We start from the raw sequence: 17,445 nt of genomic DNA, 5'->3' as shown, positions 1-17,445 counted from the left end.
GTGCACCATTTCCAAGGTTGTGGACGAGCTCCATCATCGTCGTCGTCGCCACCGCTTATACGCTAGCTCCGGTTCCCTAGCCATCGCGGCTTTCCGGTCCACCATTGATGCCCGTGAAGAAGAGCATCGCCCTTGTAGATCTGCTCGCTATACAAGCAAAGATCAACAGACACGACCTCCTCACAGGTAAAACTAGAAGACTTAGAGCTACAGGCTCTGAAGATGAAGGCGTCGGTGATGTACCTAGCGGACACCGACCGGACTGCATATGCTAGAGTAAGGGGTCTATTGGAAGCAACGAAACTACCCTCTGAGTCATCTCCTAAGTGTAATTGTTGCTAGTTCTAAGGTCTTGGCTTTTGGATTGTGTGATTTTCTTTTTTTTTCTTTAATGAAGCCATTGTTTTAATTAATTATTTATTTATAGCCTTTTGGATGGTTGTTTTATCGTGTAGATTATGCATAACCTCGAAGAAATGATATATCTTATGTTTATCATTTCATGGCATAAACTTTCCGCAACAACACATGAATAAAATTTTCGTCTGGTTATATTTTATCAAAATATATGCAGTCGATTTTCTACATAGAATAATTCAGGGCAAGTCAATATATTGCCCCAACTCGACCCACACTATCCATAATTTTGGATAATTCTTTTTTGCCAACACACATCTATTTACGATCAAACATATCCATGAAAAAGTAAATACAGGGTACTCCAAATACCAGGGGCAGCATGGTTTTCTTTCACCAGCTCATCCAAATACACACATCATCATCAGCTGAGGTAAGGCAAAAATAAACCCATTCTCCCACCATGCACTGTGAACCAGTCATTTTTGCTCCTACAAACACAAAAAGTCAATTAAGTAAAGGTTAAACACTTGAACCCCCGAGTTTGAAGCTGCTAACTTTTGTCCACGTCAGCGCCGATCGAGGTCGCCGTCTGCGCGTGCCGATGACGTCCCTGGGTTTCCTAGCCGTTTCGAAATTATCAAAATGCGCCTAGGGCTAGCGGCTGCACGCAAGCCGCTGCTCATTCGCTGAACCAGCCGACTGGGAAGAAAGCGACCAATTTGTACTACTTCTGCTGCAAATTTAAAAAAAAAAAAAGAGATTATTAATTTTGATATTATTATGCTAATGTGAGATTAACGACGGGAGTGGGTGGAAATTAGCTAGCTAGCTACCGGCTTAATTAGCATGCATGGGCAGAAATTTTATAATTTTTGGCTGCAACTAGTTTTTGCTCATCTATGTGCCAATTAAATAGAAGGATATTCATTTTAAAAATATGACTATCAGGCTATCTTATTAGGTCATGGGGACCTAACAAACATCAAACAAGGCGCTGATATGCTGATCTAAGGTTGTTTTGGATTTTACTTCAAGTCAACAAGCAGATATAAGGATGGAATAAATTAGGTAAAAGTGACAATACTTTTAACAATTTAACTATTGAAAAACTGGCATAATATCGTAAAACTAGATATCAGTATCAAATTATGACAAAACTCAATATTTAAGCTATACATATTTAGCGGCATTCTATTGTAACACTATAAGTTTTAAAAATTCCATTAGGACAAATATGGTAATAATCAACCCTTAAAATGTTTAGCCTTTTTATTTGATTTCTTAATATTTTGTTCTACGATATTATGGCTAAAATATGTAGTTTTATGATAATTCCAATGCTAAATTTATAGATTTATTATATATTATATACTTAAAAATCAATAATTTTGTCGAAATACTGGTAGAATTGTGAAACTTACTCATAAATATTTATATTAAAATTCAATAATTTTATCAAAATATACATAGAATTGTGAAATTTACTCATAGAAACTCAGTAAAAGAGACATGTATTTCGACTAATAGAACTTTTGATGAAAAAATATATGGGTGACAACCAATAATGATCACTATACATATAGTTTCTTTACGAGAGCGTTTCTCACTTGCAATGAAGCATCCACTTGGCTTACAAGTGAATGTACAATTGTACATTAAGTGCATGCCCCCTACCATATTTTATATAAGTTAAATCTCACAAACCAACAATTTGCGATCCAATAATTCTGAATTATAGCTGAGACTGTCCCCTGTGAAATCTACGAAAAAACAGATATAACTGTGAGCCTACAGTCCTACACCCACATAGATTATCAATCAGACAAAAGATAACAATTTCTTTTTTGAAAGGAAACAAAAGATAACAAATTGCAAAGGAGGGAATTGAAAGCCAGCTCAGGGATTAGGAATGTGAGGATCATATTTCTTGACATATCCTTTTAGCTGGGTCCCACGTGTCATGTGACAAGATACATATTCTTAGTGTATATCCAAGTCTATGCAATTTAATTCGCAAAGCTGATGACAAAAAAAACATTACTAATTTACTTCAAGTGTGACAACCCTATCATAATCGGAAAAAGGAAAACAGTACCCATCATCATCAAACTTAGGCTTTGTTTAGTTCCAGAATTTTTTTTACCAAAAACGTCACATCGAATTTTGGATATATGCATGGAGCATTAAATATAGATAAAAAAACTAATTGTACAGTTTGCATAGAAATCACGAGACAAATCTTTAGAGCCTAATTAGTCAATGATTAGTCATAAGTGCTACAGTAATCTACATGTGCTAATGATGGATTAATTAGGCTTAATAAATTCGTCTCATGGTTGCGAGTTATGAAATTAGTTTTTTCATTCGTGTCCGAAAATCCCTTCCGACATCCGGTCAAACATCTGATGAGACACCCAAAAATTTTCTTTTCGCGAACTAAACACACCATTAGGTATATGTCAAAAAAATCACAAACTTAAGCTGATAGAAATATGCACTAGACAAATGCATATGGTCTTTTATCATGCTAGGCTGTATGCACATATAACTATTATTTTCTTTTTCTTCATTTTTTAAATTGTGCTACTGGGGGAGTACTATTTGGTAATCCAACATAGTTGCCCTCGCTTAAACCTAACAAGTGTCTCAAGATCCGCGATCAGTGGCACCTTAGATCCCTCAAACCACATTAATTAACACTAAGATGCCCCCAAATCCCCCAATTAGGAGGCAAAGCCACACGCTAATCAGGGGCATTTTTGTCAAATCCATACCCTTCCCTTGCCTACATAAACCCAACCCCGCAGTGGCTCTCAACTTTAGCAACAAAATTCAGAAGCCAAAAAAATCCCAAAAACAAAAAATAATAAAAAAAAAAGAAAGAGAGAGACATTTCGCATCTGCTGCCCTGCCTCCTCTCCCATCACCTGCCCATTTTTTCACATTGAGGCCCCTCTGAAAATATTATATTTACAACTAGGTCCCTGGCCGGGCCGGCCGGCCACCGGAAGGAGCACCTCGCCGGAGAAGGCTTTGTCTCTTCTTTTTCTTCTCCTCCTCCTCCATCGGCGGCGGCATGGGGTTCTCGCTGTACCCCATGAAGACGTCGACGCGCATGCTGTGGAGCACCAGCTTCTTCCGCCATAAGGTCGCCTCCTCCTTCTAAGCCCACGCCCTCTCGGGCGGCGGCGGCGAGCCGGCGGCGGAGCGCGCGGTTGGTAGGTGCGCGTGCGTGCGTGAACGAGAGAGCAGCTTCGAGATCGGGTTTTCTTGGGTTCTTGGAGAAGGGAGGAGAAGAGGGGGAGGAGAGCATGGATCCCGGCCGCGTCGTGTTCGACTCCGGCGTGGCGCGGCGGGCGTGCCCCGGCGGCGCGCAGATGCTTCTCTTCGGCGGCGGCGGCAGCGCCAACAGCGGCGGCTTCTTCCGAGGTAAACAGAGATCCAATAGAGATCGTCGTCGTCTCCGTCTCAGGCGAGTGACGCGTGTTATAACGCAGGCGTGCCGGCGGCGGTGCTGGGGATGGATGAATCGCGGTCGTCGTCGTCGGCGGCGGGGGCGGGGGCGAAGCGGCCGTTCTTCACGACGCACGAGGAGCTCCTGGAGGAGGAGTACTACGACGAGCAGGCGCCGGAGAAGAAGCGGCGGCTGACGGCGGAGCAGGTGCAGATGCTGGAGCGGAGCTTCGAGGAGGAGAACAAGCTGGAGCCGGAGCGGAAGACGGAGCTCGCCCGCCGCCTCGGCATGGCCCCCCGGCAGGTCGCCGTCTGGTTCCAGAACCGCCGCGCCCGCTGGAAGACCAAGCAGCTCGAGCACGACTTCGACCGCCTCAAGGCCGCCTACGACGCCCTCGCCGCCGACCACCATGCCCTCCTCTCCGACAACGACCGCCTCCGCGCGCAGGTCTCCCACTGATTTTTTTCACCCTTCTCAATTAATTAATTACCGCAGTTAATTTCTTGTGATCGAAGGACCGCTCTTTTAAAATTCGAACAAGTTCGGGGGCTTCGGTGCAAAATGGTAGTACCGTAGTTTAATTTTGTAAAAATAGGCCCCTCCTTTTGTAAAAATACAACCGCACTTGTAAAATAAGATTCCACTTTTTGGCGCCTTTTGATTGGATAGCGATCAGCGGCGACCCACAACTCGATGCGTTTTTTTAAGTTTTTTTTAAATCAAACTTTTTAAACAGTGGTTAGGAATCTAACGAACATATTTATGCTCGTTTCCCAAAGTCTAAGCACCGCTAATCTAAGCAGCACATGCATATTTCTCTTAATTTTTTTTAGAATATCCTGACGACTAGATGTACTCTTTGTTTTGTTTTTTCTCAGCTCGTGTAATCACGTGAATTCATATGGTTGCTCCGTTTCACAGTTGGCTACTGCTTCAGCCGCGGTCAATTGAAATTTAGAGCTTATTTTTAGAATTAATTTAGAGATTGTTTCGTCTTTGTCAGCCTTCAGCCTTGGCTTTTAAACGCTAAAACTATTTTTTTTCAGCGTAGGTCAAGTGCCTTTTAACTTGTAACCCACAAAGAAAAAAAAAAGAAGCCTTTCAAGCTGGTGGGTATTTCACCAAGCTAGAACAGATGTTTATTTGTCCAATCACTTTGTTTTTTTGTTAATATCATGTTCATGTAAAAAATAACGCAAAAATGTATTTTTGTTCAAATTACTAGGCAGAGCTTCGTGAGTTTAGTTTAGTGTTTTTTAGGGTCTTGAGTTTAGTTGCAACAATGGTGAAAGCATCATCCTTATTTTTTCAATTAGAAGTTGCAAAAATGGTGAAAGCATCATCTTTATTTTTTTCAATTAGAAGTTGTTGATCTAAATTCTAGAGCATGTTATTTTCTTAGTGAGGAAGAGAAGTAGAGAACATCATAATTTGAGGAATTTCTTATCTTGATATAAGGAGTGACCATGCATTCATGTTTTTCCTCAGCGGGTGCACATTTGGTTAAGATTGTCATCGTTTATTATCAGCAAGCGATATATATTCTGTATCAAATCCAGGGAATCTACAATAAACCCACCTAACATGTTGTTAGAGGGGGCTTGATTCTGTTAGCTGTGTCATACTGTTGGATTAGCAACCGCAAACTAGCATGTTCTTGCTATCCCAGTAGTATAAACTTGGGCACTTGGAATCTCAACGGTGGTTCAATAGTTGATCATTGATCAAAACTCAAATTAAAACTGGTTAGACTATGGTTCACATGCATGGATGTAAAATTCATGTCACTCTAGATGTACTCCCTCCATTCCAAAAAAAGACAATTGTCCAGATTCATTGTATTAGGAGGGGTCCCTTCCTAGGTTGGCTTTTTTTAGACGGAGGGAATACGTCCCAGGACAGATATACCGAAGGACAGGAATTATGTACTGTGAGATTGACTTTGGAGAACATAGAAGCAGTACATGATAAGAAATGAAAGAGTCAACCAGGGAAATTTTGAAAATACCATTAACATTTTTCTTGCATAGTACTAGCATTAATTTCTTTAAAGTCCACTAAACACCAACAAAAAAAAAGTAAAAATGAACTAGGATACTGAATTAGTTCACCTTCACTTTGCATTTTGCAACAAGAAAAATAGTAGATCTAGCTATTCTTCAGGTGCTTCACACAAGTCATTTTTGTGTAATGCCTCGAGTTGTACACGAGCATCACATGGTGTGTCTTAGACTAGACTTCACGAATCTTGAGGCTAGATCACACACATGCCTGCATGTACCTTGGCCGGTGGATCAGATTGAGACAGCGATGCCGGCCAAGTGATCAGCATATATGCTTACATTGGGGGTACAGTGTCAGCATTGGATCCCAATGACTTCTTGCAAAACCTATGACATAACTGCATATTCATAGGAAATGATATCATGCCTTGAGCATTATCAGCAGGGGCGGATCTACAGTAGTATGAGCGGTGTCAGGCACACCGACGACTTTCAGCAAAATCTATAGCGAAACTGCTTATCCACATATTATAACACTATGATATAAATATAATTAACATACTATGACACCGATAGACACGTTATGACACTAACGAATCGGTTTTCTGGATCCGCCACTGATTATCAGTAATTCAGTATATTGTGACACAGGCAGGGTTTAGTATTTTGGTTTAAGATTTTGGGAATTTCGGATCCCCTGGCATGAAACTATTTCTCCTGAATTTACTTCAGATTTTTGTGAATTTACCATAATTTGATCAAATTCAGCCAAAATCTTTCCAAATTTCAAAAATGTTGCCCCCCTTTCTGAATAGTCCCTCACTGTAATGCTTAATGTCACAGGTAATCTCATTAACCGAGAAGCTGCAAGACAAGGAGACGTCGCCGTCGTCGGCGACCATCACCACCGCGGCGCAGGAGGTCGACCAGCCGGACGAACACACGGAGGCCGCGTCAACCACCGGCTTCGCCACCGTCGACGGCGCATTGGCGGCGCCACCGCCCGGCCACCAGCAGCCGCCGCATAAAGATGATCTTGTGAGCAGCGGCGGCACCAACGACGACGGCGATGGCGGCGGCGCGGCCGTGGTGGTCTTCGACGTCACCGAGGGCGCCAACGACCGCCTCAGCTGCGAGTCGGCGTACTTCGCCGACGCCGCGGAGGCGTACGAGCGCGACTGCGCCGGGCACTACGCCCTCTCGTCGGAGGAGGAGGACGGCGGCGCGGTCAGCGACGAGGGCTGCAGCTTCGACCTCCCCGACGCCGCCGCCGCCGCCATGTTCGGCGCCGCCGGAGTTGTGCACCACGACGCCGCCGCCGACGAGGAGGCGCAGCTCGGCAGCTGGACCGCCTGGTTCTGGAGCTGATCGATGGAAGCATGGAGCATTGGAGCCATGCTATCAATGAATGAATCAATCAAGTGACCTTGAGACCCTCCTCTCCGTCCTTTCTTTTGCCCTATTTTTAATCGCTGGTATATGTTAATTATGTGCAATTAAAGTGTACGTGTTTTGTCGTAAGTTGTGTTTGTTCAAATTGTATGTTTTGAAGGTGTCATGTATTCATACACGATATGATATATAGACGGGATCATGAATGATACTCGGAAAGATTGGAATAATTCCTTGTAGTGTTGACCAATAATAAACATTTACCTCCGATAAGATGTTTTTATGATTAGAAGAAAGTCTTTAAGGTTAAACTTCACATTGGTTTCTTATAAAGCACATTCTTGATAGAACCTTAATACTACATTGCATGACTTAAATCTGACCAATTGTTGGTCAAAATATGCAAAGTTGGTTTGTTTTAAATATAAAAAAGATGCCATATATACTACTCTTGTAAATAATGGCATGCGTCCGCTGCAAACCGGAGTTTATTATGGTGTTCTTGTCAGGGAAAGACAGGAAGCTTACACGTAAACTCTATTCTTTGGCGCAGGAATATTTCAGACACAGACCAAATGTTACAGGTGGCGTGGCTAGCTCAGAGAAAGAGATTTATCAATGGTAATTGCAGCTGTTAGGGTGCTTAATTAACAGTAGACGATGACAATTCTGTAAAGAAAATTGGTGGTCAACTCTTGTATGGAAATGATGAGCTAATGCAATTTGCAACCAGCGTACGTACGTCGAACGTGACTGCGTGTTTTACAGGCGATAAGATTAATCTCTAGAAAGAGATCTAGAGAGACAGAGAGAGGATAACCTGCTGACCTGATCTCTAATTAAGCTAGCCAGTGAACTCTCTGCCACTTGTTCATCTTGCTTCCAAGCTACAAATTGGCGTCTTAATTCATTTGGTTTATAATACATTTGTGGTGGTTTAGATAGAACCTTTGGTTTAACATCGTTTGTGGTGGATTATACTAGTAAGCTTTTTTTTAACACCATGCCAATTTCAGTGAATAAATAACTGTTTATACTAGTAATTAAGGTCGTTGTCAAGTTGCTGCCTACAGATTATCTTAATTTGGCATCCGCCATTATATTTCTCGTGTCATGGGCGGGGGGCAGTATAGGGTCATGGGTGTACAAATGCATGCCCACCCAAGTTTTTTTACTAATAGTCAAAGCTACGGTATTTCTGTCAAATTGTACTACTATAATTTTGACCAAATAGATGGATTTTCACTTGAAACATCAATTTCACCTCATTAAATCACATGTACAACTATTTGTCCATAATTTTTCGCTACAAAGACCTTATTATTTCAGCTCATTAATCAGTTCTGTACACCCATGATAAAAAAATCCTGCCTCCTCGTGTTCAGACAAAATGTCTCCTAGTGTTTAGAGAAGAAAACACAGCCAGATTCAGGTACAGAAAAAGCACACAAATTGCTACCCTGACGGGCAATATGGGTAGACCTAGACCGGTACACACAAGTGTTGCGACTTGCGAATATTTACACAAATATAAATCATACAGCAGCGCATGCAGTTATCTCTTCTTTTTTTTTTTCAGTTTAGTTCAGGGCCTAGGCTTCTGGTTTTGTACTAACCCAAATCTGAGGGAAACGGTGATACTGTACATCCGGGTGCGGAGGGAGATGGATTTTTTTATGGTGGGCCTCGCGCAACGTTCCCATTGAGTATAGCCCAGCCCAGAGAATTAGAGGGCTTTTTTGTGGTTGGCCTATTTGGCGGACCAATGCACTTAGGCTATGTTTGGATAATGGGAAAGGAATAAGTTCACCGGAAGTCCCTCAACTTAACAACGAGATTTTTTAAGGTCCCTTAACCACAAAACCAGAAATGTGTACCCCTCAACTCACACAAACCGTTCAAAGGAGGTCCCATGGCAGTATATGTGGGTGGTTTCACTGACGTGGCATCCTAGTCAACAAAAAATTTTAAAAAGTACATAGGGCACACATGTCAGTTGCACATTTTCTTTCTTTTCTTTTCTTTTCCTTCTCTTCTCTTTATCTCGGCGAAGGGCGGGCAGCGTGCGAGCACGGCAGCCGAGCGACCGCGGGCAGCGGCAGCTGAGCGCGGCCTGCGGGCGAGCGGCCGAGCACGGCGGCGGGCGAGCGGCCGAGCACAACGGCGGTTAGAGCAGACGAGCACAACGACGGGCAAGCAGACGAGCGCGAGTAACCCTTACACCACAACGGCCATGGCGCCCCGTGCCGCAGCTCGAGTAACGTCCATTAATTCTTCTGTCACATACAGATAATCTGGTTCTTTAATTTGTCTTTGCTTACCGTGATGAGCTCTGAATTTGCAGCCAATGGCGGGATCCATGGCAGCCTCACCGGCATCAGCATCGGCGTCGGTGTCAGCTCAACGCAGAAGGTGTGGCGCAGCCTGCAGGCATTCGGTGACATTGCCTTCGCCTACTCCTTCTCCAACATCCTCATCGAGATCCAAGTGAGTGAGACTGACACCATTAGCTACAAAGTTAATTTGCTCTGTTTTTTAGGCGAAGGTGATGAAGAGCGCGACGAGGCTGAGCGTGGTGACGACGACGGTGTTCTACATGCTGTGTGGGTGCATGGGCTACGCGTTGCCGAACAACCTCCTCACGGGGTTCGGGTTCTACGAGTCCTTCTGGCTGCTCGACGTCGCCAACGTCACCATCGTCGTGCACCTTGTCGGCGCCTACCAGGTGTTCGTCCAACCAATCTTCGTCTTCGTCAAGCGCTGGGCGTCCTGCCGGTCGCCGGACAGCGCGTTCATCGCCAAGGAGCTCCGCGTGGGGCCCTTCGCGCTTGGAGTTCGTCTACCTCACCACCGTCGTCGTCATGCTCCTCTCTTTCTTCGGCAACGTGGTGGGCTGAGTAGGCCGGCGGAGCTCGCCCACCGCCACCACGCTCCTCCTTCGGCCACCTCCGCCGTTGCGGCCCCCTCCTCCACCCGCCAGGCTCGCCCGCTGTCCGCTCTGCCCGCAGCCCGCTGCTCTTGCCTTCCGCTCGCCCGCCGCCAACCATCACCGCTCTGCCCGCATCCTGGCGCCGCTCCGCGCTGCCGCTACTCCGCCCGCAAGCCGTGCTTGCCTGTCGCCGCTCGGCTGCCGCGCGGACCCGCCGCCGCGCTCGCCCGCTGCCTGCCCATCGCCGCTCTGCCCTCTCCGCCGCCGGCCTCACTCACCAAAGAAGAAGAGAAAGAGGAGATTTCAGAGAAAGAGAAGAGATAAAAGAGAAGAGAAGGAGAGGAGAAGAAAAAAAAGTGCTACTGACATGTAGGCCCCATGTACTTTTTAAATTTTTTTTTGCTGACTAGGATGTCACGTCAGCGAAACCACCCACATATACTGCTATGGGACCTCCTTTGAACAGTTTGTGTGAGTTTAGGGGTACACATTTCTGGTTTTGTGGTTAAGGGGCCTCAAAAAATCTCGCTGTTAAATTGAGGAACCTCCGGTGAACTTATTCCTAATGGGAAATGAAGGGCGGGATTAGAATTAGGAAATGAATGAAGGGCTAGGTTAAAATAAGGTGAAGAAAATGGATGGATATGATTCAAAGTTACCCCTTCATAGGTGGGAAATCATTTCCCTTTCCCATTATCCAAATGGGCCCTTAGGAATAAGTCCACTTTACATCCATCATCTTTTCATCGAGTTTAAATCACCTCCCCAAACTGCAATAGATATCTTGACTCAACTTGCAAAACCGGGTTAAAGTAGGTCCTCCGGTATTATAAAAGGTTTGTTTCGCTAACGTGACAAATGAGTCGGTATGGGATTCACATCTAAGGCACACAAAAAATATATAAGAAAAGATGTAGGTCCCATGCTGACTCATTACTGCTTCTAGCTCCTGACTTGTTTTCTTGTTGGATCTGCTACCGATGGTAATGGGTACTGTAATTTCTATTGACTAATTGGAAATAGTGTTGCGGCAATTGGAATAGTGTTGCACACCTCGGCAGATCGAGCAGATGGAAGCTTGGGAGCTCGTGGACTCATTGCGGCCCAGCCAAGCTTGGCAGCCCAACTTGCAGGACTGCGGCCTGCTGGGGTGGGGGTGTCTGGGCCGCCGGTAGATGGGCCAAGCGCACCAGCCACTGGGGCTGTGTCCGGGAGGTGAGCTCGCGCACGCCGAACGAAATGACGCATTTTCTTTATTTTTTAATTAAGTATTTATTATTTTTTTAAAAAAATGTATTAATATGATTTTTTAAAGTAATTTTTGTATAGAATTTTTTTTAAAAAACACATCATTTAACAGTTTGAAAAGTGTCCGCGCGGAAAACAAAATATGTGGGTTGGAAAAGTTGTGAAAAGAACTCAGCTTAAATGGATAAAGAAAAGCAATAACGAAGTTTTTGTTTAAAAAAAGGATAGACAAGCCACTTGATTAGACTATTATGGTGAATGGTATTTCCTTATAAAATCGGATTATTCAAGTAATATTTTGTTTAATAATCCGCATAATAAAAAGTCAAAAACTCATGTCACTATATTTTCGGAATACCATATCCTAATCCACGTCTGTTGTGTTTTAGAAAATACTGACAATATCCTCACTTTAGTTGGATTCACGGCGGATCGGACCGGACTCCCTACTTGCTTTCAAAATACATTCTTGTCTGTAGTTTATAAAATTGATCCAACAAAAAAAATATCAGGTATTACTATTTTTTATACTTCTAAGTTCTAATTAAAGCCAACACAGAGAGATCAAAACAACCAATAAATCCTTAAATTGATTCTAGAATTAAGTTCTGGTCCCTATGGACCAAAGCAGATGTATAGATATTCAATAATTTACCTCCTGTTGAGTACAAGCATGTTCTTCCGTACAAATGTAATTTGTGATGACAAGAAATGACATGCCAACCAAAAACATGCATTTTTTTTGTGTGTTAAATAAGCTTGTAATGCTAATACTAAATATGGATTTGCATGTACCGTCTGATTTACTCAAAACTATAATAATATGATAAGTAATAAACAAATATTCCACTTAAAAAATATTCTTAAAACCAAACGTTAACATTCAAATTCGCTTTGAGTTATAATCTGAAAGAGTGTCAAAGCAGGGCCTTGTTTTTCTAAATTAATTGCAGTAGCCAGTATATTATCTGATCTAATGAGAAAGGACGGATGGTTTTTTTTTTTGGCTTTAAAGGACAGATGCTTTCTTTCTTTTTTGGCCTTTAGGGCATTCAATTATATTTCAAAGATTTTGATGGGTAGCCATTACAACATATTTTCCACCAGGAAATTGCTATATGTAAGGACGTTGATGTTCCACCGAGCACCTACCATGATGAGATCATTTAAATCACCGGTCAATCATATGTCACGCATGATTTCATTTCATTTCATTTTCTAGCGAAATCCATATTATATATATAGTATGAACACCAAGCACAACCACACGGAAGAATCTACATATAAATTGTTATTTGTCCCTCCGTTGTTCAAAGTCTTCTATAATAAAGATTCATCGAAATGAAACACATGACCTGAAGCGTGTCCAAAAACGAAAAAAAAAAAAAGATGTCTTCGCGGCAGAAGCTGGACTTGTATTTTTGGCTCGTTGATGTTGGGTTAATACCTTAATGGAACTTTATACGTTGTAACATTATTATGATACGCTTCGGAGAAGAATCTGCCTAATGCCTGTGTGTTTTAGTTGGTTGTGTTGGATTGTTGGGGTTTAGCAGAGCTAATTAACTAATCAAGGATTAAACAAGAAAGCAGCTTTGATTATGTCATCAATCTATTCGCACTGTCTCACGCCCTACAGACATGGTTGAGAAGACAAGCCTATTTTGTCACAGTGCTTCTTAAATCTTACCCCTCCATCCCATTCTAAAATATAAGAAAATAGTACTTGGTAGAATATATTATAATGCTGCAAATCTATAAAAAAATAATCATGAGCCGCCTCCATCTCAACACTGCAAAATTTTGAGAAATTGCACAAACTGCAATTAAAGCGTGTGTGAATCAGAATTGAACAAATTAATCCCCCGAATGCTAATTAAGAGGTTTGCGTTGAATTCAAACCTAATTTGCCTGAGTACTGAGTTCAAAATCGAGCTTAATAATGAATAAAAACAATAAAAAAACACGCCCACCGTGGGGCTCGAACCCACGACCACAAGGTTAAGAGCCTTGCGCTCTACCGACTGAGCTAGACGGGCCTTTGTTCAATTTTGTAATTTTAATTAAACATCGTATTTTTTACCTATACAAACAGACTATTTTCAAATACTGGCCTGAATCTTCAGAAAACAGTAGGTCAGCATTGCAAGCAACCATAACTTGCTGAAGCAAGATACTATGATCGATCGAGCGAACATCATTTTGCTTTTTCAAACGAGACCTCCAAAGCTGAGGTTGCTCGCTTACGCCTTCATGAAGAATTGCATGTACCACAAGCAAGAACAATCCCAAACAAATTCAGTCAAGCAACCTATCAAATTGTACTACAATAACAAATCGACATCTTTTGCCCGGAGAACACTTGACAGATAGGAGAAAAATGCAGAGTTGCAAACCACTTTAGTCACTCGTACAATTATACATTATTGTGTCTGTACAACTATACACACATAAATAAATGTACATGCGTGCGTGTATCACAGTGGAGTAAAACGAAAAATCAAAATCCATCCCTGCTCTTCAAAAATTCAAGCCGGGACAGAAAATATTTACATCCCCAAAAAATCCAAATTCAAATGTACACCGTATATACCACAAAGCTCGCGCGCGTACTATACGATTCTCCCAAAAAAAAAAAAAAGGATTCGTGTACTATACTCGAATGACACGGTCGCCGGCCGGCGGCGCGGCCACCGGCGGCTGCCGCTGCTCGTAATGCCGGTGGATTTCGTTGACGAGCCACCTCGCCTTCTTGCTCCCCTGCGCGCCGCCGTCGGCGATGAGCGCGTACAGCGACGGCATCAGCCCCGGCGTCTTCCCCAGCAGGGCGACCACCGCGTCGCCGCCGTGCCGGCACAGCGACGCCAGCAGCGCCGCGCAGTGGTCCTTGGCCGACCGCGACGCCGACGCGCCGAGGAAGTCGACGAGCCGCGTGACGAGCGCCGAGCTGGAGAGGACGGCCGCCGCGCCGGCGGGCTGCTCGGCGAGCCTCGCCAGCAGCGCGACGGCGTCGTTGGCGAGGTCGTCGCGGTCGCCGGGCAGCAGGGACGCGAGCGCCGCCACGGCGCCGGCGGACACCGCCCTGCCGTGGCCGCCCGCGCCGCGCTGGAGCACGCCGTAGAGGCTCACCAGCGCGTTCTTCCGGCCGCGGTACGCGCCCTCCCGCACGAGCCGGACCAGCGTCGGGATCGCCTCCGGGATGCGGCTGATCTCATCGCAGTAGCCGGCGTCCGACGAGAGGTAGAACAGGATCGCCGCCGCGTTCTGCTGCGCCTCCACCTTGGCGGCCACGCTCACGGCGTCGACGATGAGGCCCAGCCCGCCGGCCTCGACGAGCGCCCTCCTGCCGGCGGGGTGCTTGGAGAGGTTGAGGAGGCCAGCCACGGCATTGTCCTGGACGGAGGCGTCCGGGGAGGAGAGGAGGTGGAGCAGCCATGGCACGGCGCCGGCGTCGACGAGGCACGCCCGGTGGAACACGTTCCGCTTCGACAGCTTCCGGCACTCGTACGTCGCCTTCTTCTGCTCCTCCGGCGTGCCACGGCACAGCTTGGACACGAGGAACGCCACGGCGAGGCGCGCGCCGCCGGCCGCCGCGGCACCGAACGGCGAGGCCGTCTTGTCGACCGCGCACCGGTGCTTGCTGCTCGGCTCGTGGAGCGAGACGCCGCTGCTGAGCAGCAGCTGCTCGACGATCCCACGCACCGCGACGTTCGGCACGACGTCGGCGCTACGGAGCTTCTCGCCGGTGACGGGGCACGTCCGGCACCCGCTCTTCACCCACCGCTTGATCGACGCGCGGTCGTAGGTCTGGCCGGTGGCCAATGTCACCGGATCAGTCATCAGCTCCAGCGTGATCGGGCATTGCAGCCCCTCCGGATTGATTCGCGCCAAGTAGCTCGCCGCCCTCGGCGCCGGCTCATCAGCCTTGCCGTAATCAATGCGGTCGAACAGGACGACGCGGCAGTAGAGCAGGAACGCCATGAGGCCGCTGATGAGCACGAGGTCGTTGTCGTTCTCGCCGCCGGCCTCCAGCCGCTCGAGCATCTCGGCCTCGAGGAAGGACACCTCCTGGGAGCAGTCCCACCAGCTGGCGACGCCAACGCGGCCGAGCACCAGCCTCGCGTCCTCGGCGTCCGGCGTGGCGCCGCTCCTGAACCGCGCCAGCATCGACCGCACGCTCCGTGCCGCGCGGGAGTCCTCCTCGTCGGGCCGCACCGCGGCGCGCCACGCCTGCTGCGACACCAGCGCCGCGAGCTCCCTGGCGTCGTCGGACGCCGCGACCACGCCGGCGGGGAGCACGTCCATCGCCGCCGCCACCGAGCCGAGCACCACCCGCAGCTCCGACGCCACAGCCTCCGCGTTCATCAGCACCCACATCCGCGCCCCCTTCCTCCCGCAATCCTCTAGCAGGAACCGCATCTTCTGCAACGCCACGTGCAGCTCGGACATCCCCAGCACAGAGCCACCGGGGAGCTCCGCCGCCGCCGCCCACCGGACCTCCTCGAGGAACTCCCGGAGCAACCCGGCGACGCGCACGGCCACGCCGACGCCGCCCCGGAGCGCCGGCAGCCTGTCCACGTCGCACCCGTCGGCGACGTCGGCCGAAAGCGTGGCGAGCGACGCCAGCAGCGTCCCGGGCGAGATGTCCTCGCATGGGCACACCGCCGGCATCGCCAGCATCCGGCGGCGCGGCAGCGGCGGCGGCGGCGGCGGCGTCATATCCAACACAGATCGGCAAACCCAAAATTACCTAAGCGGTGGAGAAGAAGAAGCGCGCGATCTCTCTCTCTCTCTCTGTCGTGTCTCGCGGCGGCGAAATTTGGAAGGCGAAGCCACTTATAGAGTGGCGCGCACACGTGTTGCCCGAGGAGGATAGATGGCTCTGATGCTGACACGTGGCGATCCGCACGGGTGGACGGCGGCGGGGATGCTTCGCGGATGGGGGAATCTCGTGATGATTGATGGCGACTGGCAGCTTCGTCGACGATGGCCCAATTTAAACAACAAACTTCTTTGCTGTTAACACGAGCTGTCAGTGCTAATTACTCCTCGGTTAGAGCTTAATCACATCCGTGACGATGAGAAAGGAAGGGCGTGGAAATGGGTTAAAAAAAACGTGAAAACCTTGCGAATTTGCACGCAAAAAGGCACGAGATTGGGTTGTATTTTCGGCGAGGGATGAGGCGCGCCGAATATTAGCGAGCTGATTTGGGAAGGAACCACATATACATTTGTCGATAAATTTTCTTCTAAAAATTTGATAGATATAATTATAGATAAATTTTCTTCTAAAAATTTGATAGATATAATTATAGTACAATCATAGTGTAATTACACTGTAACTTACACATAACTACAGTATAACTTCTATATAAGTTTCATGTAACTTTGAATATTTAGATCTATTACAAGATTTGTTTTGGTGATGAAGAAAAATAAAATCACAGCACACACATATGTGTAAGAATTTGTTCGCACAACCTCTATTTTACTGAAATAACATATTACGTAGAGATTTTAAAAGTTATATACAAGTTACACTATAGTTATAGTGTAATTATATGCAAGTTACAGTGTAATTATACTCATCTGTCAAATTTTTAGGAGAAAATTTATCGACAAATACGTAGCAAAATCGTTTGGGAAAGAGGAGAAAAAAAACACACGCACGATGCATTCTTCCTCGTGTTCAATGCTTTGGAAGTGGCACAATTACTCGGATTCGCTCATTTCAGGCAACTCGTGTTGCTGTCGTCGCCGCCCAGTGAGGCAGCGAGCATATGTGCTGGTTTAGGCGGTAGGGTTGTGGGGCCCGGCCCAGGTGGGGCCAGCTGGTCGGTTGCGGACACGTGGCCGGGACCTTGCTCGCTGGGCTCACGTGGAGGCCCTGGTCCCAGGAGGAAGGCGAGGGGGCCCACCTGGCCGACACGGTGAGCCGCCCAGGTGTCCGCGAGATGGCACGTTCGCTTTGAGATTCGGGCAGCGGCGACCGAGCGGTGGATTACCGCAGATTCTGGCTGCTGTTGTATACGAGTATACGGAGCTGAGCTGACCATTTG

The 17,445-nt window shown here is 46.5% G+C and overlaps 2 protein-coding genes, 1 non-coding gene and 1 pseudogene across 3 annotated transcripts; 2 read left to right on the top strand and 2 right to left on the bottom strand.

Annotated features, from left to right (window-relative positions):
• Positions 1-107: 107 nt before the first annotated feature.
• Positions 108-11,313, top strand: LOC127783089 (amino acid permease 4-like; annotated as a pseudogene).
• On the top strand, positions 3,174-7,520 carry LOC127782180 (homeobox-leucine zipper protein HOX5). The gene is made up of 3 exons (XM_052309255.1): positions 3,174-3,789; positions 3,858-4,261; positions 6,661-7,520. The coding sequence occupies exons 1-3, from the start codon at positions 3,672-3,674 to the stop codon at positions 7,183-7,185; spliced, it is 1,047 nt and encodes a 348-aa protein (XP_052165215.1). The 5' UTR covers positions 3,174-3,671; the 3' UTR covers positions 7,186-7,520.
• A 2,039-nt stretch (positions 11,314-13,352) lies between the features above and the next one.
• Positions 13,353-13,425, bottom strand: TRNAK-CUU (transfer RNA lysine (anticodon CUU)). Its single transcript has one exon. It is a non-coding gene; the product is annotated as a tRNA-Lys (tRNA).
• Positions 13,426-13,874: 449 nt separating this feature from the next.
• On the bottom strand, positions 13,875-16,177 carry LOC127782680 (U-box domain-containing protein 19). The gene has a single exon (XM_052309945.1). It carries the CDS (start codon positions 16,103-16,105, stop codon positions 14,039-14,041), a length of 2,067 nt encoding a protein of 688 aa, XP_052165905.1. The 5' UTR covers positions 16,106-16,177; the 3' UTR covers positions 13,875-14,038.
• Between the last annotated feature and the right edge of the window lie 1,268 nt (positions 16,178-17,445).

Source organism: Oryza glaberrima, chromosome 8 (genome assembly GCF_000147395.1).
Source record: "Oryza glaberrima chromosome 8, OglaRS2, whole genome shotgun sequence".
NCBI lineage: Eukaryota > Viridiplantae > Streptophyta > Magnoliopsida > Poales > Poaceae > Oryza > Oryza glaberrima.
This window is presented reverse-complemented; position numbering and strand designations above follow the sequence as displayed.